This window comes from Labrus mixtus, chromosome 20 (assembly GCF_963584025.1).
Source record: "Labrus mixtus chromosome 20, fLabMix1.1, whole genome shotgun sequence".
NCBI classification, from domain to species: Eukaryota; Metazoa; Chordata; class Actinopteri; order Labriformes; family Labridae; genus Labrus; species Labrus mixtus.
Window position 1 is genome coordinate 20824946 of NC_083631.1, and position 25122 is coordinate 20850067.

The following is a 25122-nucleotide window of genomic DNA, read 5'->3' on the forward strand; positions in this document are numbered from 1 at the left end:
AGTGTTCTCTGGACCCCTCCCAAATCAGACCAGTGATGACATGTATCTCCGCATGTCATCACTCAACCGCTGGCTGTCGAGGTGGTGTCCAGCGATGCGGGCTTCATAGATAACTGGCAGTCTTTTTGGGGAAAACCTGGTCTGCTAGCTAGAGACGCCATCCATCCCACTTTGGACGGTGCAGCTCTATTATCTAGAAACATAGCAGAGGTTATTAGTCCAAAACCTTGACAACAACACAGAGTTCAGACCAGGAGGCAGAGCTTAGAGCTGCGCCTCCCTTAGATCTGTCTCCCAGTCACTATAGCTGTAATTCTGAATCGAACTGTAGTTATACTATAGGTACTGTGTCTGTCCCCCGGTCCAGACCCGTTTTCATGTCATCCAAACGTAGAAAAAAAAAGGCGTAAATCGTCAAAATCTCATTAGAATCAAAACTACAAATACGATTTTGCAAAAAAATCAGAAAATTCACTGCGGACTTTTGAACATTAGGTCCTTAGCATCCAAATCTCTTTTAGTGAATGATCTGATATCAGATCAGCATATTGATTTACTTTGTTTGACTGAAACCTGGCTGTGTCGAGATGAATATGTTAGTTTGAATGAATCCACTCCTCCCAGTCATTTTAATACTCATATACCTCGAGACACCGGACGAGGTGGTGGAGTAGCAGCTATTTTGAATTCTCGTCTTCTAGTTAACCCTCGACCAAAGCTGAATTTTTCTTCTTTTGAAAGCCTTGTTCTTAGTCTTTCACATCCAGTCTCAAGAAAACTTTCAGCCAGTTCTAGTTGTTGTAGTTTACCGCCCTCCTGGCCAATATTCTGAATTTCTATCTGAATTTGCAGAATTTTTATCAAATATAGTCCTTAGCAGTGATAGAATAATTGTTGTAGGTGACTTCAATATCCATGTGGATGTTGATAATGATAGTCTTAGCACAGCTTTCATGTCATTATTAGACTCTATTGGTTTCACCCAGGGTGACACCCTGGATCTTGTTTTAGCTTATGGCATTGAAATCCATAACCTTACAGTTTTCCTAGAAAATCCTCTTCTATCAGACCATTTTTTTATTACATTTGATTTTGTCCTACTAGAATTACCTCTGCTTGGAAGAGGTGTGCTCTCTAGAAGTTTGTCGGATAGTGCTGTGGCTAGATTTAAGGAAGCTATTTCAGCTGCTTTTGATTCACTACCGTGTTTCAACCCAGTTGGAAACTCTTATGATAGCTTTAGTCCCTCTCAGCTAGATCAGTTTGTTGATAGTGCAGTGGATTCCCTGAGAGTTACTCTTGATTCGATTGCTCCCCTAAAACAGAAGGTTATCAAACGGCAGAGACTAGCTCCATGGTTCAACTCAGAAACCCATACTCTAAAACAAACGTTGCAAAATTTTGACAGAATATGGCGCTCTACCAAAACGGTAGAATCTCGTTTTTTCTGACAGGCTAGTCATAATAAATATATGAAGGCTCTACGTCACGCTCGAGCTGCCTACTACTCCTCTCTTATCGAGGAAAACAAAAGCAATCCTAGATACCTTTTTCAGCACTGTAGCCAGGCTGACAGAGAGTCATAGCTCCATTGAGCCTTGTATTCCTTTAGCCCTCAGCAGTAATGATTTCCTGAGCTTTTTCAACAACAAAGTTCTACACATCAGAGACAAAATTGGTAACCTCCTGCCCTTACCTGGTGCAGATACGTCTGATATGGCAGAAACAGTTCCAGGACCTGATATTAATCTCAACTGTTTTTCTCCAATCGACCTTTTAGAGCTAAATTCAATTATTTCTGCGTCGAAACCGTCAACCTGTCTTTTAGACCCAATCCCAACCAAGCTGTTTAAGGAAGTCTTTCCCTTTAGCAGTTAACAACTCTATATTAGATATGATCAATATGTCTTTACTGACAGGCTATGTACCACAGGCATTTAAAGTAGCGGTAATCAAACCTCTACTCAAAAAATCTACTCTAGATTCAGGAACTCTAGCTAACTATAGGCCTATATCCAACCTTCCTTTTATCTCAAAGATCCTGGAGAAGGTGGTAGCTAATCAGCTGTGTGACTTTCTCCATGACAACAGTTTATTTGAGGAGTTCCAGTCAGGATTTAGAGTCCACCATAGCACTGAGACTGCACTAGTTAAAGTTACAAACGATCTACTTCTAGCTTCAGACAGGCGACTTCTCTCTGTGCTCGTCTTGTTAGATCTTAGTGCTGCTTTTGACACTATTGACCATCGGATCCTGTTGTACAGACTAGAACATTTACTTGGAATTACAGGGACTGCTTTAAGTTGGTTTGAATCCTACTTATCAGACCGATCTCAGTTTGTACATGTTAATGATGAGTCCTCTATGCACACCAAAGTTAGCCATGGAGTGCCACAAGGTTCAGTGCTTGGACCAATTCTCTTTACATTATATATGCTTCCTCTGGGAAATATTATGAGGAAACACTCCATACAGTTTCATTGTTATGCAGATGATACTCAGCTTTACGTATCAATGAAGCTCGATGGCACCAGTCAGTTATGTAAGATAGAAACGTGCCTTAAGGACGTTAGGACCTGGATGACCAGAAATTTTTTGCTACTTAACTCAGACAAGACTGAAGTTATTGTGCTAGGCCCTAAAAACCTCAGAGAAACTTTTTCTAGTGATGTGACTGTCCTTAGTGACATCAGCCTGGCATCCAGCACCACTGTTAGGAATCTAGGAGTTCTATTTGATCAAGATATGTCCTTTAGCTCTCACATCAGGCAAATTTCAAGAACAGCCTATTTTCACCTTCGTAATATAGCCAAGATCAGGAATATCCTGTCGCAAAATGATGCAGAAAAACTAGTTCATGCATTTGTTACCTCCAGATTGGATTATTGTAATTCTCTTTTGTCAGGGTGCTCTGGTAAGTCTCTAAAGACTCTTCAACTAGTCCAGAATGCTGCAGCTCATGTACTGACTAGAACTAGGAAAAGGGACCACATTACTCCTGTGTTGGCTTCTCTGCACTGGCTCCCTATAAAATCTAGAATAGAATTCAAGATCCTTCTTCTCACTTACAAAGCTCTAAATGGCCAGGCACCATCTTATCTTAAGGAGCTACTAGTGCCGTACTACCCTTCGAGAACATTACAGTCCCAGAATGCAGGCCTGCTAGTGGAACCTACAGTCTCTAAGTGTACTATGGGGGGTAAAGCCTTCAGTTATCAGGCTCCTCTCCTCTGGAATCATCTTCCAGCCGGGGTCCGGGAGGCAGACACAGTCTGTATTTTTAAGAATAGACTTAAAACTTTCCTTTTTGATAAATCTTATAGTTAGGGCTGGTGCTGGTGTAGACCAGCTCCTAGTTATGCTGCTATAGGCTTAGACTACCGGCGGAACTGGCACCTTGAGCTCCTCTCTCGCTCTCTCTCTCTCTCTCTCTCTCTCTCTCTCTCTCTCTCTCTCTCTGTGCTTATACAGTACGTCACATTACTGCATGTATCTATCTGTAAATCTCAGTCACTAACCACCTACTTTCCTGGGAGCTCTTGAGCTCTCTTAGGCTCCTCGAGATCATTGGTTGACGGCCCGCCAGAACAACCTTTTACCTGCTTTTTGTAAAGTGTCTCGAGATAACACTTATGAGCTGAGGCTATTCAAAATAAAAATTGAATGATTGATATTAACACACACACACACACACACACACACACACACACACACACAGTTAACATGCTGACTCAGCTCTGTTTGACTCACTCGTGTGAATCTGATGTATTTATGATCATTCAGAAAGACTCATTGTTAGAAATGATCAGTCAGACTGGAACCTGGGGGGGGTTGTCAGTGTGACTGATAAACATTGTAATCACTCACCACACCACACCACACACCACAGGACGATACTCAGACAAATGAGCAAACTTCAAATCCTGGTGTTTTTAACCCTTGGCCCTATGTTTAAATGAATACGTTCCAAGGTGTATCTAAGATCTATTCTGGTTACAGGAGGAGTGAATGATCGCATTGCATTTAAGTGTAAAGTTCAAGGAATAAAGCCTGGTCCACACATAGGCGGACATTTTTTTAAATTGCAGTTTTCCCGACCACAAGTTCACAAAAACATCTTCGTCCACATTAAAACACTGTTACGGCTGTCATGAGCATTCCAAGTCAAAAACGAAGACCTTGACATGCAAAACTTTTCCCGCCATTCCTCTGAATGTCCATTTCCTTTTCAAAGTTGTCCATTCAGGCGCCTCTGCTCGTCGACATAGTGGGAGAGCAACTGTGTATGTATCTGTGCGCATGTAAAGAGTCCAGTTAGCAATGTGAAAAAGCTACTTTTTCAAAAATACCTGCGTGTGGACCAGGCTTTAGTTTGAGATTTAAAACTATAGTTGGTGTCCATTATCAGTTGATGAGAGTTTTGGGTTCCAGGATTCGCTATTCCTTCTTAATTTTATGATCTGGCAATACTACCACCCAACGTCCCTGACGCCAAGCCACATCCATCGAAATGTGTCGTCCCCTCAACCACCTTCGTCCTCATTCAAGCACGGCCTGCTCCGACCTCCACCTCAGTGGAAAGGAAGTGTGGACAACAGAAATGCGAGGAATACAAAGGAGGAATCCTTCCTGCATATTATCCCATCTGCTCTTTTGTAAAGCGTCTCCAGATAACACTTGTTATGAAGAGCCGCTATACAAATAAAGATTAATTGACTGGGAAAATACTGACATCTTTAAAAGTTGTCTTTCATTTTGTAGTAGTGATATTTTGATTGATAGTTATCCCATTCATGCTGGCAAAACCTGGATATTTTAATCAGAAAAACAATAAAATAGATTTTGTCCAATCCAGTACCCGGTCAGATTAATTTTGAGCAGCGCGGCCCTGGTTGTATTAGACATTAAACATCTTCCTGCTGTTTAAGATATGTTTGTCACAGCTATTGAAGAAAATAATCAGAATCACTGTCAGTGTTTGTCACATCTCTGACTGTTAGAGTCAAACCAGGTCAGATGTCCCTCTTCCTCCAGACACATTCAGACTCTAAACAAAGTGATGAACACTTTAAGCTCCAGATTTAACTTTGATTCAGTCTGACTCAGTGATTCAACTGTTAATCCACAAATACCTAGAAGATAAATCTGTCATTCGTTCAAAAATGAAGACAGAGCTCATTAAGTACTACCCACACCTGAGGGGAAACACTTCATGCCCCGCATTGGCTTTGTATTTAAAAAATGAGTCTCCGTGTTATTTTTGGTCTGCTAGCAAACAACAGAAAAATTATAGTCTGACTTTTAATGTTATCTAACGTTTTAACCTGGCTTCAGGCATTTAGTCAGTGTTTCAGTATTTGGCTGCATTAGAGCCGTTTCCCCTCAGGTGAGTTCACAGTACGACTTGTTGTTTCCTGTCTCCATGGCGCCGAAATAAACTAAACAATTAATTCATTGTGAGTTCACTTAAATCTGCGAAAGCTGTTTCTCCTTGACTTTATGTTTCTAATAAAGACTCAGTCATCTACTAATCTGCTTATCAATCACTTAATCCAAGTATTCCAGCTCTAGGTTTGTTTTTAAAGTTCAGTTTGTTGTTGTTGAATGAATCAAGAGATATCAAAGAGTCAAACTCACAGAGTGTTGTGCTTTTGTTGTTTCATTTTGTCAAGCAGTTAATAAAGTTCAGTTTAGTCCTCCAACCAGCAGGGGGTTTATTGATTCGCTCCGGTCTTGAAAAATGAAGATACTGCAAAATCCTGCAGTTCGTCGAGTGTCCACTAGAGGCTGGCTCCAGGAACACCGGAAGTCACACACACACAACAGCCAAAAAAAGCAGTTTTTACAGCATAAATTAACATGTTTACAGCCTGGTACAAAAAACTAAATAGGTCTGATTAGTTATTGTCATCACTGGCACACACTTTACGAGAGGTATTTTTATTTTTTAAACAGCTCTGTTTTGATTTCCAAAACAATACGTGTTATCCATAATTAAAAAAATTAAAATGTTGTAGATTGTAAACAGGAGATTTAAGATTGAAATTAGCCCAATATTGTTCAGAAGACAACAAAAACAACAACAACAAACATGTTTGGTCCAACTGACTTTAATCTTCATTGTAACAACCTAAACTTATTTTGCTACTGTTTTTCTGTTGCTAACATGCTAACATCAGTCGGCTAGTCAGCCACCATTAGACCTCATTTGGCTGCAGCTAACGAGCTAAGATTATTTTTTTAATGAGCCTTGGTTGCTAACAGGCTCAAAGTAAGAATCCAGGTCTCTAACATACTTTCTACATACTGTCTGCTGTCTAAGCACGAGTTAAGACGTATAGCCATTTAAATCTTCTGTAATTGGCTGTTGACAAAGAGGCCATGTAAACTGGTGGAGTGCATCATCAAACTGGCACTGTTGTTTCGTTTCAGTGTTCTTAGTGTCCCTAAATGTGTCATGATATCTGAACAGCACAAACAACACCTGTCTGTCACAGTGTAGGCCCCGCCCATTTACTCATCAGTGGGCAGGGCTTCATCAAAAGCTTCCTGTATGCTCGGGTCGACGTACTCCTGATTGTACGTGACAGAATCGGCTCCAAGTTTGAACTTGTAGACGGCCAGAAGACACTGGATGGCCTAGAGACACAAAAAGGATTTAAAGAAATCAAACTTTGAAACTTCATCAACATGGTCTCCACAACAGAGACGATTTAAAGGTCACATATTCAGCAAAAGACACTTGACCATGGTTTTCTAACACTAATATGTGTCCCTTACCTGTCTACAAATGTTTTTATATCTGCTCTTTTTCACTGTGCAGCACTTCAGTAAACTTCAGTGTTTTTTAAAAATGGGCTATATGATTAAAGTGGATCGGATTATCAACACAGCAACAGCGAGGAATCAAACCATCGAACTTTATCAACTCGGCTTCAGCAGGCAAAGGATTCAAACCTTCACACCTCACCAAAATGGCTACATGGCAGAGGATTCAAACTGTCAATTTTTATTCACATGTCTCAGCAAAAAGGATGTAAACCTTTAAACTTTTTAAAAATTCATAATGTTATAGAAAATTCAAATGATCAAACTTTATGAACACAACTTCCTGTGAGGAAGTTAGACTGAGGTTTGGGATGTTCTTGTTTCCTTTGGATTCCAGTAATCAGTAAATAACTGATCTACGTTGATTATTGATCAAATCAGTAATTTAATGAGGAAATTGGGGAAAAACCTATTCTGTTAAAAAAAATTAACTGAATCTATATCTTGTACAAAACATAATTTCTAAATATTTTCTGTTTTAGTTTGACTGTGTGAGTTTCATCACAGTTTGTTAATCTTGTTCTCCATGATCATCTTAAAAAAAACGTAAGACATTTACATAATTAGTCAACCTTTATGATGCTGTTTGAAGGATTTACTGCCATCTAGTGGAGAGGTGGCAGATTGTAGCCTCTGAGCCTCCCTGAGAAAATAAAAAGAGCTCCCTCTAAGGTTACAAAAATATATTATTTTTCATTTTCAGTTGATTATATACCAAATGACACATTATAATGAAGATAATGTATTTAGTTTCTGACATTAGATCCCGCTAAATCCACCACTCAGAGGATTCAAACCTGTAAACTTTTGAACATGCAATGAGGTCATAAAAGATTGAAACCATCAAACGTTATTAACACTGCTTCCTTACACCTTAAACATAATAATGAGGAGTACATATTTAGTTTCTGACAAGATCCCTCTTAATCCTAAATACTAGACAGTTAAAGGAATGTGTGACTTTTGATCCAGTAGATGTCGCCCTTGAGCACCAGCATGAAACCAAAACAAACTGCGACACCTCCGCCATACTGAAGCCTCCGCTCTCCTCCAGCGACACACCTTCACACGAAGGAATCAAGCACCGTTAAGCACAAGTGGTGGACAGAAATGTCTTTTGCTCAAGCTGCAATTGCCTGTGGCCTGCGTTGTTGTGTTAGCAGGCTAATGTTAGCACACTTTAATTAGCCTGTAGCTTCATATTGCACATACATTGACACTGAATGCCCGTGATCTAAAGATACTTACATGACATCCAAATAAGCAGTGAGTATTTTATTCTTCTTTTCTCTAGTCCTTGACTAAAACAGCTTTTCTACACAAGGCCGTCCCGTCCATGTAAACATTATCCTATAACCCCTAACCCTAACCACGGCCAAGGGAACATGCTTTGACATGATAGATCTTTGCTCTTGTCCAAGGTCTCTCCGTCTCTCCTCGTTGCCGGCAATGCGGCATCGCTAGCAGTGGATCTCGGGTTTGTTTATTATACTATTATATTGTATTCTACAGTATTACGTCCTATTGTTTCATCAGGTACTATTCTGCATCAGATGGTTTTTTCTAATGTGTAGTATGATATCATTCAGAATCAATATGTATCAAAGTGATCGATTCAAAATGAGGTCTTTCGATCTGAAAAAAGCAGCAAAATTATAGGAAGACGCAGAGGACACATGACATCACAGTGACATCAGGATGACGATAATAGATCCTTCATGAACTTTATAAAGACACAGTGTCATAGTTTATAACTTTAATCTTCATCACAGGTCATAACGTCATTGTAATGGATCAAAATATAGGATGACATCATTGTAAATATCAGGACATTACTGTCTAATAATAATATCAATAATAATGTAAAGGAACAACACTGCTGAGGAAAAAAAAAACATCACAGAAGGCACTTTGGATTGTAGGCACTTAAGGCAGCCAATCAGGGTTCAGAATATGCTGAGAAGGAAGCAGGGGGCACAGGGATGCTGGTCTCCGATTGGCTGAAGGAGAAAGGTGAGGTTATTTGTTTGTGTGTGTGTGCATGCGTCATGGTGTGTGTGTGTGTGTGTCTCAAGCAATTGGTGGGCTGAATAGTTTGTTGTATTCTTCTTCGAATGAGACTCTCTTCAGGCGCTCCATGGACAGCAGAGTGAGACCTCCCTGCACAACACATCACGCACAATTACACACATTACGACATAGAAAACACACATGAACACAGACACAGAGGAAAGAAGAGTGTTAAGTCACCTGACTGTCTGTCCTCCCACAGCTTTCAATTTTCTTTGTCATCAGTCAGAGGTCATCATGTGACCTTTACTCATACCACTGAGTCCACATGTTGTGTGATCACATGTTGAGGCCAAAAGCTCCAGAAAAAAAAAACTGAAGTCGAAAGTTGACTTAGTTTGAATTTCCATGATGATTACTGGGAGAAAAACAGAAAATGTCTTTCCTGAATGTTTTCATCATAAACCCCCCGATGTTTCTATGTGATTTAGAAACTCAAAATCACAACAATCACTAGTGTTTTTTTGAGAGTCATTGAGTTGAGCTCTCTAAGCCAGCATCATTTTCATTGGACACATTTTACAGTGTCGGCGTAAAGTAGTACAGCAGAACCCATACTAAATAAATTGTGTTAAAGAGCGCATATTCTGCCCTTTTTGGGGTTTGTATATTTAATCTATGTACCTACTTTTGTATGTTCACAATAGCGAAAGTCTGAAAAAAGCGTCTGTTTTCATGTACTGCTCCTCCTTGCTCCCTCTACGCTCTGAGTCCGTCAGCTACGCTCTGTTGAGCCCACACTGTTAGACCCCACGTGGGCCAAGTCTGCTCTGATTGGTCTGCCGATCCGCTCTGTCGTTATTGGTCAGTTGCTCAGCACGCGTCTCGGAAATTTCAACATGAGCTGTAGGGCTTGCCACAACGAGCCAATGGGCTTAGATCAGTGATCTCACACTGACAATGACGCCGCACTGACACATTTTTATCGAGGGGGGCTAGAACCGAGCGTTACATGCGGCTAATGCTACAGCTAACAGGAGGACGTAGGAGAGAAGCTGCGTTTCCGTGGACTTTGAATTTTTGCACATAGATGTGCCTAAACATGCACAGGACACTTGGAAAACACACTAAAGAGCATATAAAACCAGAAAAAGCAGAATATGGGACCTTTAAATTCATATTAAACCACGGGGTTCGACAGTTTTTCAGTGTGTGCTGGCTCAAGTGAGTGTCATGTGTTCAGGTGATTAGTTCAGGTACGTACCCAGGAGAAAACAGAGAAGAAGCAGAAGACGATAGCAGCTCTCGCAGCATCTGCACCTTCATTTAAAGGGTTGTCTTCTTCTTTAGATACCTGCCACTGATTGGCCAGAAAACAGAAACCCAGGAACCAGACCAGAGACCAGACAGCTGTAGAAAAACACAGGCAGCACCTGGTTACAAAACAGGTAAAGTATCCCAGGTAACACATACTGTACATGCATATGCTGGGAAAAATCAAAGGTTACTCGTGGTAATCAAACAAGACAAGTTAGGATTATTATATGTTCACTAAACTATGGTGAAGAGTTCAGGTGTCACACGGTTACTCAACAGGTAAAAATCAAAAGTTACATTTGCAGCATACAGGTTAAATTAGAGACCCTAAGGTTACACAGGGTTTATTCAACAGATACATATCATTGGTCACAGATATACTAAACAAGTAAAGATTAAATCATGGTTATAAAACAGGTAAATATCACAGCCTACACATGTCAACTAAACAGGTATAAAATAATTTTACAGAGTTTTTAAAGTAGGAAAGATCACAGGTAACATATGGTTGGTGAACAGGTAAGGTCAAAAGGTTACGCATGGTTACTAATTGGGTAAAGATCACAGGATACACAAGGTTAGTTCACAAACTACACGGTAAACTACCAGGTTGAGGTCAAAGGTTACAAGCGTCTGCAAAACTGACAAATGATGTCAGAGTCTCACCTGACACGCCAATATCAGCCATGACAGCCTTCTTCCTGTCCTTAACGCTGCTTATTTGAGGAAAGTAGAGGTCCAGCGCCAGGAAAGCACTGCAGCAGAGGAAACACAGAGTTCCCGTGGCGACAGAAAAGTTACAGACATTTTGGTTGCGGTTGAAGATGCAGAACTCTTCGACCTCTTCGGGACGGTTGACGTAACCCTCATTGGCAATGCAGCCGAGGATCACGATCGAGAAGAGCTGGAAAGAAAAACACAAGAGAGCTGGCTGAATGCTGACAGAAGAATCCACGCTCGGAAAAAGAAGCTAGATGCTAACACCGAGAAGCTATTCAGATCAGAAAGGTGTAAACTGCTAAAATCAATGGTTTGTCAACGATAAAATTTACTTTGAAAACAGGATGTAACTGAGTTAAAATAGAAGATGACCTAAGCTTAAGGTGTTCCTAATGAACTGGTCAATATAGACCATAAATGTGAATAAAAAGTGGATGAAGCCTGAGTGTTATCACTGCAGGGGGGCTCTGGAGGCACGACGATGGTGGTTGCCATGCTGGAAATCATTTCTTATCCTAACTTATGACAGCCAAGGAGCTGCAGCCGAGGCGTGTTTTAAGCCTCCTGTTAAACTGCAACAAGGCGCCCAACCATCAATCAGGTCAGTCTTGCACCTAGCTATGCATAACTAATATCGTTCTTAGATTAAATGTGTTTTAAAAAAAAAATCAACCCCCTACAATGTTTGCCCATGAGGACATCAGCTAATCAGACCAAAGTTGTTTTCTTGTACCAGGTTGTAAACATGTTATTTTCTGCTGTAGAAATGGGAGTATGTATTCTGTTGATCTTGAAGCCAGCCTCAAGTGGACGCTTAATGAACTACGGTGTTTTCCACTTTTGCATTGCCTTAATTTTTTAACACCAGAGGTTGCCGCTTGCTGGTCAATGCTACGAACATCCTTCTAATATAAACTGTCCAAACAGATCACACCGTCTATACTCAGTAAACCATTTAGTTAAAGCACACTGTCTTGCGCAATCAGAGCAGCTACAGTTTGACAAAATGAGGTCTTGTTGGAGGAGTCTTGTGTTGAGCCTCAGGAATGTTAACACCAGTCTCATGACCAACACACACACACACACACTCAAACTCAAACTCACACGCATGGTATACATAACATCTCAAACCGAGCTTCAAGACGACAAACCTTAACTAACCTGATATAAACCGTGAAGAAACCTGAACTAAACAGGACCTAAAAGGTTCAATAAACTAACCTAACTAACAGTTACAGAGCTCAACTTAAATTAAGTCAGTAAAACATGAAAGTAAATAACTTAGTAAAACAAACCAGTGCTACCAAACCAAGATCAAACTAAATTCAGAATGAATAATAACGCTAGACAAAAAGTTGCGGTAACCAACTTTTAAAGTCTACGGAAGCCCTAAATGGACATAGACATTTTAAATCACTCAATTGACCCATGATTCCAGGTTGTTTCCCCAAGATCTCTGATTTACGTTCCCATTATCTTGAGGCAGCAACATTGGTTTTCCCATGATAGCGAGTAAATGTTTAGAAATCTTGTGTAACAACTGAACTGACCTCTATCACAGGTAACCAGCGGTTATTTAGTTTAAAAAATGTAGATATTAAGAAAATAACAAAAATGTACTTCCAAGGAAAATTAAGTCAAATAAAATGTAAAGATACATTTCCTGTAAGGGTTTTCTGTACTTATAAACCATTAAAACCAACATAAATTAAGCCTTTAGTAACACGAAAATAACTAACAAACCCAACTAAAACACTTTTAACATGATATATAAAACAGAATAGTGAGTTATTAGCGTCGGCTTAGCTAACTAGCATGTTGCTGGTTAGCTCAGAAGCGACAGCAGTTCAGCTGCATCACCAAAACAAATATTTTACAGAGAGAAATCAATTTATTTCACTGTTGTGACAAGTAGCCCCGCCCACTCAGAGCACCTGGACTCAAACGTTGGGACCTCACCAGTGTGACCTCATCTGGGTTGCCTCACAGGTGAGCTTGTTTTGTCTTTCACTCACCCAGCAGAGGATCCTCACCACCGTCTGAGGTTGCCTCAGAAAGGTCTGGGGTTCAAAAGCTCCACCTGCCTTCCCCGCCCCGTACGCCTGAAAACCATCCATCCAGTAGCCTGCCTGTTCCCCAGACCAGTTTGGACCAGCTCAGACCAGTTTGGACCTGTACAGCCCACCTCAGTCTGCTCCACCTCCACCTCCACCTCCACGTCCAAGACCACCACCCAGCTCAGTCCAGTAAGTTACTACCCAAATTTAGCTGGCCCCAGTCCACTTTGGTCCAATCTGTCCAGTTACTCCAGCTTGGCCCAGTTTGGTATAGTTTAGCCCAGTTAGTCCAGTATGGTCCAGTTGGGTCCAATGGTTCTCTGTACTGGTCTTTCCACTTCTCCTCTGCTGGTGTAAACTGTAATCTGCTTTAATCCTTCTCATCCCCCTCCAGGAGAGCATGAGGATTTGTTCCCCCTGAGTGGAATCTCACAGGCTGAAGGGTGTCTCCACCAATCACATGGTTTGATTTCTTTCATCTTAGTGCACAAGTCTCCCAGTCAAACAGAAGGAGGCGGGGTTACACTGCATGAAAGGAAGTGCTGCCTGTGAGGCTACATGTAGGGCAAATTAAACTCCTATACCTTCTGCCCTTATTTCCTCCCTTCTTTTTTGACTTTCAGTCTTTCTATTTAATTTCTTTCTTTCTTTATCTTTTTGCTATTTTTTTTCTGCTGATCAGCAAAACTATCAGCTTGAATACATTCAATCTGAAAACACATTTAATCGTTTTTAGTATTTCTCTATGAATAACTTTAGTATGTATTTTTGTTGTAGCTAATTTAATAAGTATTCAATTGATTAATCAAACACCATAAACTGTATTGGTTCTGATTGTCCTAAGGGTGGCAGCAGGCATCACTACTGTCATGATTTGGTCTGGTGTAGTTTTGTAGTTCAGAGTTTTGATGTATTTTTCTTGTTTTAGTTCTCATTCTTTCCCAGTGTTGCCTGTTTACCCTTGTGTGTTATCTTTAGTGCTTTTATTTTGTAATTTCTTAACCTTGTGTTTCTATGTTTTAGTGTGTATTGTTACATTCTTTAGTTTTCTATGTGTCTTTAGTCTTTCCTGATTTTATGTTGTAGTTTTTTCCCCCTTGTGTATTATGTCTATAGTGTTTCTTCCTGCCTGTGTGTTTCCCTCCAGCTTTGATTGCCCTCATTGTCCTCACCTGTGTCTTGTTAGTCTCACCTGTGTCTGATTACCCAGTCTATGAAGGAAAAAAGTGAGGAGGATGATTTTGTGTTCCTTTGCAGATTGTCTGTGAAATAAATGGCTATTTTCTTTATCTTCTGTATGAACTTGAATCCGTATGAGAGGGTGTTGCTGTTTGTCTTTGTTATATTGTACTGTGTATAAGTGTGTATGACTGTATGTGACGCCAGGAAGAGTAGCTGATGCTTATGCTGTTGCTAATGGGGATCCTAATAAAGAAAGAATTGAATGTTTCCTCTGAAAACTGTGAAGAAGTGGATGGTTTCCATAGTAAGACATGGCTGACTCCACTATGTTAGTCTGTGTGTGTTTATGTTTGTGTGTGTTAATAGGATCATTGTGAGCTCCATCTGTCACTGTGCAAACATTAACGGTTTCCTTTTGTTTTTGCGTTTACCCATTTTGTGTTTAAAATTTTAAAACAAACAGAGAAAAGAAATTTAACTAAATAGCATTGATTGGAAGTTTTTATTTAAAATGAAAAAAAACCAAACATTTGGAAATAAATGTTGAGTAAAGGTGAAATTTTAATTCCAACTTTCTAAAGGTTTGATTTGGAATCTAATTTTAAGACACGATGGTTTCAGTCATAATTTTTAAACACTATTAAAAAGATTGCATTTAAAAAAAAGTTTAAAATAGTTGTTGTAATTTACTTAAGTATAGTTATCATGTAATGACATAAATAATGCAAATATGAAATAAATACTTTAACATTTGAGGAAAAATATCTAAAAAGTTTAAATAAAAAAGTGGGTAAATATAATAAGTGAGAATAGAAACAAATTGAAAAGTAAATATCCTGAAGATATGATAAAGAGCAATTTTTATTAAATGTTTTAGTTGACGAATATAAAACACTGAATATTGCACATATGTGGGGAGATACACATAGAAAGATACAATTCTTAAGAAGAAGAAGGTTATCCTGTAACCAGAAAGTCTGTGGAACTGCTCTTTCTACTGGAGTTACGATTATCAAGAATAAAGAGGAAGAAAAACATGGCGTCCTCCTTTAGTTTCATTTGTTTGAAGTCCTCCTTAGTGATGAAAACAAGTACGTGTGTGTGTGTGTGCAGGGTCATGGACTGTGTGACAACGCCATCTGCTGCTGTTTGTCCGTCAACACATACAGCTGTTTTAGCTCCGCCCACCAGTCTCTCGGATGATGCCAACGTGGCCGAAGCAACAGGTCGTTCAGGAGAGCAGCAAGACACGCCCCAAGACCGGGCCCCACCCAGAACACCTGAGGAGAAACAGCCAATCAAAGCGGAGTTTGAGAATGACACTTCATGTGTGTGCTTTTGTGCTTTTGTGTTTCCTGACCCAGTGGTTGTTGAAGTCGAGAGTGACGACAGCTGGACCGAATGAACGAGCCGGATTCATCCCACATCCTGTCGCACTCACCTTGAGAGAGAGAGAGAGAGAGAGAGAGAGAGAGAGAGAGAGAGAGAGAGAGAGAGAGAGAGAGAGAGAGAGAGAGAGAGAGAGAGAGAGAGAGAGAGAGAGAGAGAGAGAGAGAGAGAGAGAGAGAGAGAGAGAGAGAGAGAGAGACTACTGTTTATAAAAAGGTGAGCATGCTATTGTTTTGGAGATATATTCGAGAGAAGCAGGAAATGTTTTAGCTACTTGTTCATCACCGGTATGTCCTATTTGACTTTGGGACCATAATTTACGATCAACATCATGCAAAAATTATAAAATTGATGTTATAAATCAACTGAGAAATTGGCTCATTTTGAGGCTGCGGTAGCGTAGTGGTTAATGTCTGCAGCCCTGGTTCGAAACCAACCTGTGGCTCGTTTTCCGCAGTTCATTCCCCATGCTCTCTCTCCCCGATTTCTCACGGCCATACCTTTCAAATAAAGGCATAAAAAGCCTAAAATTAAACCTTTAAAACAAATAAATAGTTTTGTCTTCTCATCAATCCTTTGGGAAAGGTGGAGTCGCTCCCTGCTGGGCATTAGAGAGAATGCAAGTTTTAAAAAAGTTTATTTTGAAAGGTGCAGCAATTTAAGACGAAGAAAAGAGACTCAGTGAGCGAAGGCCTTGAGGGGCGAAGTTTATAATAAAAAGGACCTCTCTGTTGTCTGTTCTCTTCCAAAGATTGTTTATAAGAGAAGAGAGGCACCACTCTTGTTTCACCACAGTGCCATCACATGTTCTTCAGCTGATCACATCAATAAGACCTTCAGTAGTTACATATTTGCGGAATTACTTTAAACATGGAAATTAGGTTTTATGTCTCAATTTTGTTGTAAATAATGTCTTGTAAGCTTATAACAGCTCATGTTTGACATAAAATCACTCTGCAGTTTGACAGGTGTTCTTCAAGTTAAGGGGGCATGGTCTGATCAGCAATCACAGGATTTTGAAATCTGCAGCTCATTCGAGACTTACTGCAATTAAATGACCCAGACTGACAGCCAGGCCAACCAGCATATTTGACACCACAGCGGGAAGGGAGGCATCAACCATGGCCAAGACCACCAGGGCAAGCTGGAAAGTTGCCAGTGTTTCCACGGCGACGGCCTGGTGGAGCTGAACACCTGGAACGACCTAAACAGAACAGGCAGATTAGTTATTCAGCTCTAGTTAGCTGAACTCTGATTCGCTGATGGGGCGACCACACAGATGCTCACCTGGTTGACGGCTGGAGTCACGTCTCCAGTCAGCAGCAACAGAAGTGCAGCAGAAGCCACGCCCCCTAGAAGCTGTCCAATCACATATAGGGCTGCCCTCCATGGGCGGAGCCTAAGGGTAAGGAGCATTACTACAGTAACCGCCGGGTTCAGGTGGACTTCCCCGCCCACGCAGAATGCTGCCATCGCAAGTGACAGACCAAACACCAGCGCCGCCTGCAGACAGCTCGGAGGTGAGACAGGTAGGGAGATCAGGTGGCAATGATTACAGAGCTTGCGCTGGTTGCTGCCTAGGTTGATCTTTTCAATCAGGTTGCTCTCATTGCACAGGCTTCTTTGGATGCACAGGTTGCACAGGTTGCTCAAGTTCCACTGATTGGTCTCGCTGCTCAGGTTGCTTTGGTTGCACAGGTCACTCTGATCAACTAGGTTGTTCAGGTTGCTCTGGTTACACACATTTCCCAGGTAGAACACATTGCTCACGTTGCTCTGGTTGCCCTCGGACCTCAGATTCAGTTGCTGCCTTCCAGTGGCTGGGGGGAATTTTAAGACAGCTGATAGGCTGGCAGACAGGAAGAGGGCAGTGCCTAAGAACTCCAGCAAGAAGTGATGTAAACAAGACAGAGTCCAGATGTCAGTCAGGATCAGATGCAGGCAACGACGGATGTGCATGATTGCAACTTGATTCATTTACCTGCAACACAAACTAGCAGTGGTAAGCTGTAGAGATCTGCTATAATAATGTTGTGTCATTTTTCTTTTATATACATATTTAAACGTTCAAATTTCAACATGAGTTGTCCTGAATATTATTCAACTGACAAAAACATTTTGATTTCAGTAAATGCTTTAATGATGCTAACTGGATTTCTAGCTGATTAAAGCATTATACAGTTTCAACCAAAACCCAAAACCCACCATCTCTCTTAAGTCTTCTTCTTCCATTCAACTCAATGAACCACCCGCCCGCCTGTCCACCATAGCATGGACTTCTTATTGAGGGTCCAGAGCCTTCAGCCGCTCTGCCCCCCCTTTCTTCTTTAACACCGTCCCACCAGACATCCGTAACATTGACTCTCTCTCCATTTTTATCTTGAATTATTATTATTATTTAAATGAGCTATCTGATGAAAGCTTTTTTGATGGAATATCATACATGATATATCTGCTGTGTTATAAAAGGGACCTGATGAATGTGTGCAGGACACTAGAAGAAATGTGGTTGTTTGGACTGCTCTTCTTTGTTATTCTTTCCTCTTCCTCTTTAGTCAAATCCACAAACTGTGATTAAGAACGAAGAGAAGCCTGAGCCTCCAAAAGCCTCAAACTATTGATAACAATCCTTTTAAACAATTATCCACAAACACACACACACACACCACTCGTCCACTGGGTTATAACATCCGTGGCTTCCTGCACATTTACCAAAGATCCGATTTATGTAGGTGATAAAAACACGACTGGTTAATGTCCTCTCATCTGTTTGTCATGAGGCAAGCAGCAACGACGGTCCACCAGCATCAAGAAACTGGGATGAGAAAACGTGAAACATACCCGTCAAACACAAGCGAGGAGTCCAAACAGAGCTAGATCACACAGCTGAGGATCACAGGTGGTGTTCAGGTGAGTCCTGTGTTTCTGCTGACTGTGCGTCTCTTATAGAGCTGAACGGGGGGGACGGGGAGGGGGGGTGGTCTCAGCTCACAGACTGAGATCTGAGAGGACGGCTTCCTGTTTCTGTTCGATCATTAATCACAACTAAGTCAATAAAATGAAACACATTTTTTTTAACATCTATAATAATAAAAGGAAGCAGCAAAAATAGATGTCAGTGTTCAACAGAAAAAACATTTGTACTATCGTCAGTGTCTACTGTGTTACTCTAACTTTCTGAATGTTTTAAAGCCCCCTGTACCTTCATATCTTACTGCACTACCCTTTTCTTCTGCCATGCTGTACTACATTTGGTCATTTCCTCTACTGCCCCCTCTGCTGTTTTTATTGTGACTCCACTTCGGTGTGTTTCTTTACTGTATTTCTAGGCACTTCGATTTTACTGCACTACACTGCGTTTTTTTTAAATTTTTATCACACTTCCATTCACCGTGCTGCATTTCATTAGTTCACTGAACCGTGTCTCACACTGTAATGTGTCTTTGCTGCACTCAATACCTGTCTATGTGTCCTTTCTGCACTCTGTTGTGTTTCTTCTATTGCACTGTACTTTACAGCTCTCTGTCTCGAAATATTATCAATAACAAACTGCATATCTTCTGTTTACTTGTATCGTGGCTATGAGGTTTTTTTTTTCCTGAGGACCGAAGCATGAATTCCATCAATAAATAGTCCTCACAAGTCTAGAGCTGTGTGTGTGTGTGTGTGTGTGTGCGTGTGTGTGTGTGTGTGTGTGTGCGTGCGTGTGTGTGTGTGTGTGTGTGTGTGTGTGTGTGTGTGTGTGTGTGTGTGTGTGTGTGTGTGTGTGTGTGTGTGTGTGTGTGTGTGTGTGTGTGTGTGTGTGTGTGTGTGTGTGTGTGTGTGTGTGTTAGCCTAGATGCAGGCGCATATAGAGAAGCTTTAACCAGGGCAATAACACTGCCTGTCCTTCATACTGCAACCTGAGAGAGCTGTGTGTCTGTGTGTGTGTGTGTGTGTGTGTGTGTGATCCTGCTCTCTGCTGCTCTGACATTTAAGGACAGCATTAACGACCAAATAATGGGTGAAAAATCTCCGGAAGTCGCTTCTTTTTTTAGACTAAAAGACGACATTAGTGTGTGTTTGACGGGTCTGTATTTCAGTGTGTGTGTGTGTGTGTGTGTGTTTTGGTGTGATTGTGTGTCCCTGTGTACAGGAGTGTGTGGGTGTTTTCCCTCCATTAACGAGGTCTCACATTTCTGGAAAGCTCAGAGATTTCTTCACTTTCACTGGCCGTCCTGAACGACCTTCAGACAAGAAACTGAGCCGTTATACTGCAGATATATTTCTGTCTGTCTGTCTGTGTGTCCGTCCCTCTGTCCCACTAACTACCTATCTGCCTGTCTGTCTTTCACACTACCTGTCTGTCCTACTTTCTAATTCATGGCCTTATAACTGAGGAGATCAGGGCAGCACAGTGGGACCTTTCTGCAGGAAGTCGGCATGTCCTCCCTGTGCATTTGTGGGATCCCTCCAAGCTTCCTCCCACAGTCCAAAGACAAGTTTGTTAGGTCAAATTAGTAACTCTTTATTGCCCTTCTATGTGAGTTTTAGGGCACTGCAGTCGTGCACTGCTAGTTGCTACATTTCTGTAGCTAGTTTAAAGGCTTTATATGTGATTTTTTTGATCCAGCAGATGTCGCCCTTGAGCACCAGCATGAAACCAAAACAACTTGCGCTGCATTGTTGTGTTAGCATGCTAATGCTAGCGATGTTTATTCTGCTCGTATCTTCACACTGCATGTAAATTTACCTGAAATGAGCGTGATCTAGAAACACAGTTAAGCAGTGAGTACAGTATGTTATTCTTCTTTTCTCTTGTCCCTCAATTAAACAACTTTTATACACGAGGGGAGGAGTCAGCCGGCTGTCCGGGCGATGTAAACAAACTGAAGATAGGACTCTGAAAACTCTGAAAACATCACAGACAGTGGGACTCGGGTGTTACACCCATTGTAGACAGTCATGACTCACAGAGTTATTTTCAGAGGATATACGTGATTTATATTATATTTAAGTGTGAAAAATCACATATGAAGACTTTAAAGAGCTCCACAGGCGTTCCCTAGACGGTTGTAACTTGTCCATGCGCCTCGATGACTTAAAATTTCCTTCTTTTTTTATTGATACCAGAGAGTGAAACCCTTTTTTTTAGACTTTTACATCAAATCAAAAGCAAAGCATGGACTTCTTATTGAGAAATGGGGGATGGTGCTTCTAATGACCAAAAAACTGCGGGAACTCCCTTCATGTTGTCAACGTGACTTGGTTGTCCTTGACCCACCCACTCACATACACAGACCCAAACAGTCAGTTCAGTGTGTAACATTATATAGATGTGTGTGATGCCTGTTTTCACAGCGGCTTATCTGTTACTGGAAACACAGAATGGCATGTTTGTAAGGTTCGTCCATACATCAACGTGACCTCAGTGTCTTCTTATTTCTTTCTCCGCTTCATCAGTTTGATCAGAAACGACGTGAGGACACATTGCTCTGACATGTTCCTGTAACCTGGAGGACTCACTGAGGTCAACATGCTCTATTTAACAACTGCTTAATGCCTTTGAAAACAAAAAAACAGAGTTTATTTCAACGCTCAAAAGCAGTCCTGCAGCTGCTACTGAGCACATCATCTTATTGTTGAATTTCATTAACACACTTATTTTCATTTTACATTTTTCTCATATTTGTTTGTTTTTAAGAAGTCGTTCTTTAATTTTTCTCTTTTAATATTCAAACTGTATTTGTCAAAGTTGCATGTTTCAGTCACAGTTATAACGTAATTTCTAATCTTGGTGTTTTTTTAAATCTCATCATCGCCTTCAAAACAGAATATATTTAAAAATAAAGACGAGTTAAAGACTACATTTTTTAGTTGTAGAAGATGCAGAATGTATCTAACTGCAGTCTTACTGAGAAGTGTTTTGTTGGATTTACAGTAACATGTATTATATTAGATTTAGTAAAAGGTTTGGTGCGTTGAAAGATGTATTTATATATTGACTTCAATCACTTGTTTTCTTCTTCTTCCTCTTCTGAATGGATGTTTTTTGGGGCTAAACTCTAAAATCATCTTAACATGGCTTTTTAAAAGCTGTAGTGTTGATTCTGTCCAACAGAGGGCAGCAGAGACAGTGAGCAGAGATAAACGCTAAGTGTGCCTCTTTCTCCTTCTCTTTCTCCAACTCCTCCTGCCCCCCTTTTCCTCCCCCTCTTCTCCCCCCCTCCCCTCCTCCTCTTTGTCCTTCTACTCCTCCTTTTTTCTTCTGTTTCTTTAGTTAATGTTTGAGGACAGGAGAAGTAGTGGAATCATCCATCTTGGCCCCTGATCAATAATCTATCAGCTTCAAAGTCTGATCCATTACTGAACTCACTTTGTGTGTGTGTGTGTGTGTGTGTGTGTGTGTGTGTGTGTGTGTGTGTGTGTGTGTGTGTGTGTGTGTGTGTGTGTGTGTGTGTGTGTGTGTGTGTGTGTGTGTGTGTGTGTGTGTGTGGTCCCTGCAGCTGAAAGACAATCAGGACAGTCCCGCTGTATAGTGCAGAACAAGTGCAATATCATACGGCTGTGTGTGTGTGTGTGTGTGTGTGTGTGTGTGTGTGTGCCTGTGTGTCCTCTGTACAGATGTAGGTTGATCTAAATAAATGTTGCTGCTTAATCATATTACAAACACGAGGAAGGTTAAACAGCTGGTTGACCTGGTCAGCGTTTGAAGTCATTCCGTCTGTAATTGGGTAATGTAACCCACTTTCGCCTGATAGCACTGCAGGATGTGATCGAGTATGTGGCTCTACAGATGGAGGACAGGAACATCTAAACCTGATCCACTTATTTATCTCTCTAAACAGTCGCTGCAGACATACTGCAAACGCATTGTCAATTCACTGTAGGGTCACTGCAGAATCATTGTTAAACATTCTTTACTCACTGTAAGCTTACTGCAAACTTAGAGCCACTCTTAACTTACTGTACACTCACTGCAAACTCAATACACTAACTCACTGTACAATCATTACAACCTTGTTGTGCGCTCAGTGCAAACTCACTGAATACTCACTGTAAGATGTCTCTCTACACTGACTGTAATTTCACTGCAGACACATGAGAAACTCACTGTAAGCATACTGCAAATTTAATGCAAACTCACTGAGGACTCGTTGTTAATTCACTGCAAATGTATTGTAACCTTATTGCAATTCACCCTAAGACATCACACAGAGTGTAAACTTACTGCAAACTCACTGTAAGATACATTGACTGTCATTCCACTGCAAACCCATGGGAAACTCACTGTAAGCATACTGCAAATGCAATGCAAACTCATGACAGAGTCACTGTAAACTTCCTGTAAACTCACTTTGAACTGACTGCAAACTCATGACAGAGTCACTGTAAACTCACTTTGAACTGAGAGTAAAATCACTAAGTATACTGCAAATGCAATGCTGACACTCACATCACTAACTGTGAGAACTAACTAACTGAGAAGTTACATATTGTAAGCATGTTGAAACTCACTGACGACATCACACAGAGTATAAACTCACTGTAAACTCACCTACAAAAAAAACTCACTGCGAAATCACAGTGAACTTACTTTTTAAACTCACTGTAAACTCTCAGACTCACTGTAATATCACTCTATACTCATTGCAGTGTCTCTCTAAACTTATTATAAACTGTTAGTGTTAACTCGCAGCAAACTTGACCTAAAGACGCTGCAAACTCGCTGTAACGTTGCTGCAGACCAAATGCAAACTTACTGTACACTCACAACTGTTAACTCTATTGTAACTTGCTTTAAACTGCAGACTCACTCTAAATTCAGAAAAACAATACTGCATGTTTTTGAATGTGTTTTGTAACTTTTTTTGTGAGATGATGACAAGAAGCGTGTCATCTATTGCCCTGTCCAATGTCCAGTGCTTGTAGACTTACTGCTGGGTCTTTGTAGTAATTTACTGTAGACATACAGTTCTAATCCATGAAGGACACAAAGTTGTCCAACCTAACAGATTTTCATTGGCCGTGTAGTAAAATCTGTGTCCTCTCTCATACTGAGTGTGTGTGTGTGTGTGTGTGTGTGTGTGTGGTCCCCAGAGGACAGGTGAGTCTTCCTCTTTGCAGGTAAAAAAAAAAAAAAGGTGCTGCTGTGTCTCTAGAGAGCCGGATGAAGAAGGAATGGAGGATAAAAATAAAAAGTGGACACCTTGTCGGAACAAATTCTGCCAGCGGAGATCCAAACAGCTCTGGGACGTAAGCGCTGAAACGTCTTCTGACAGCTGCTCGGCTCGTTATAGCTTCCGGCTCAGACTTTAAGGCTGGAGTCATTGCATCACCCGAGTCGCTAATGAGACATTTCCTTCTCATTAATTGAATTCTGTGTAAAATGTGAGGGGGCAAAAGATGACCTATACGACAATTACACTTCATGTTTCGTCAAGAATATTTCTGATGTTTACTTAAGATCTGTACAGACACTTGTGCTAACACAAACCCTCAGCAGGAACCTTCAGGCACAAACAGGCCCTGACCTTCTGACCTCAACACAGCAGACGATATATCGCACTATCAAATTAGGAAGTATTTATTCTGCACTTTAAACGGAAATGAAAAACATTTAAAGGAAGAATGTGTAACTTTTTGATCCACTAGATGTTGCCCTTGAGCACCAGCATTTGGAGCAAGCCTCAAGTGGACTTGAGGAAGTACAGTTTTTTGGTACTTCCACTTTTGTATTAATTTTACAACACAGGGGGTAGCTGCTTGTGAATGCATAGGATAATGACACACATCATGTTGTGCAATATGGGTAATGTGCAATATATGTGGATGTGTCTTTTGGTTTGAATTGGTATGTGGATGTGTTTGTTTCTATTGATTTGATTTATTGATTCCACTGTAGAGGCAGCTGAATGTTTGCAGCACTTGGAGTCCAAGACAAATTTCCCAAAGGGGAAAATAACGTGTATTGAATCGTATTGTAAGTATGGAAGTTTCTGCATATATTAGCTTTCTAACATGCAGAGACATCAGAGCATGCTCTGGTTGTCCTCAAAGACATCAAAGAGAATCCAGAGCTTGGAGTGCAGCTTGGGGGTGGCTTCAGGTGGCTTGACCTTGATCTGTGGAGCTCAGCCTGGCACAGAGAAGAAGAAAAAGAATAAGAACGACAATTCAAAAGTAAATATTCAGTTTTTCTTATGAAAAAGAAAAAAAGCAAAGTCTTAATCAAACAGCTAAAAAATCTAACATCTGACTGAAGTGAAAAACATGACTATTTCTTTAGGATTACTTTCTTATAGTTTAGTATATTTAATTTGAAATTAATTTTAAACAAACCTGAATCCTTGTATTCTGAAATGCACTCCTGGAAAGTTTGAAACACACTCCAGGTGAATATTTACTGACTGTGTGAACAGGAGGATTTTATGTGACCGTGCTGAACACCAATATAACCACGGGATTATTTTTCAAATTGGCAGTTTTTTTTTTGTGATGTTTTTATCCAGAAACTGGCTTCAGCTGCTTTATTTGTCTTCAAAACATAAAATGAACTTCATAAAATGAATCAGTCTCAGATTCTAACTGCGAAAAATCCCACAATTTAAGATCAATCTAAGATGTAAAAAAAAAAAG

General features: G+C 40.7%; 2 protein-coding genes across 3 annotated transcripts; both read right to left on the minus strand.

Annotated features, from left to right (window-relative positions):
- Positions 1–5696: 5696 nt before the first annotated feature.
- On the minus strand, positions 5697–13488 carry syngr1a (synaptogyrin 1a). Of its 2 annotated transcripts, none has more exons than XM_061026844.1 (4): positions 12892–13488; positions 10823–11060; positions 10104–10249; positions 5697–6640 (listed from the first exon to the last, which is right to left on the minus strand). In XM_061026844.1, exons 1-4 carry the CDS (start codon positions 12991–12993, stop codon positions 6515–6517), a joined length of 612 nt encoding a protein of 203 aa, XP_060882827.1. In that variant the 5' UTR covers positions 12994–13488; the 3' UTR covers positions 5697–6514. The 2 variants fall into 2 exon arrangements, with proteins under 2 accessions (XP_060882827.1, XP_060882829.1); XM_061026846.1 differs by lacking the exon at positions 5697–6640 and adding an exon at positions 8571–8989 and having other exon boundaries at positions 12892–13458.
- A 1190-nt stretch (positions 13489–14678) lies between these two features.
- Positions 14679–17489, minus strand: LOC132954299 (lens fiber major intrinsic protein). Its single transcript, XM_061026835.1, has 4 exons — positions 16792–17489; positions 16550–16708; positions 15476–15556; positions 14679–15395 (listed from the first exon to the last, which is right to left on the minus strand). Exons 1-4 carry the CDS (start codon positions 17479–17481, stop codon positions 15231–15233), a joined length of 1095 nt encoding a protein of 364 aa, XP_060882818.1. The 5' UTR covers positions 17482–17489; the 3' UTR covers positions 14679–15230.
- Positions 17490–25122: the final 7633 nt, after the last annotated feature.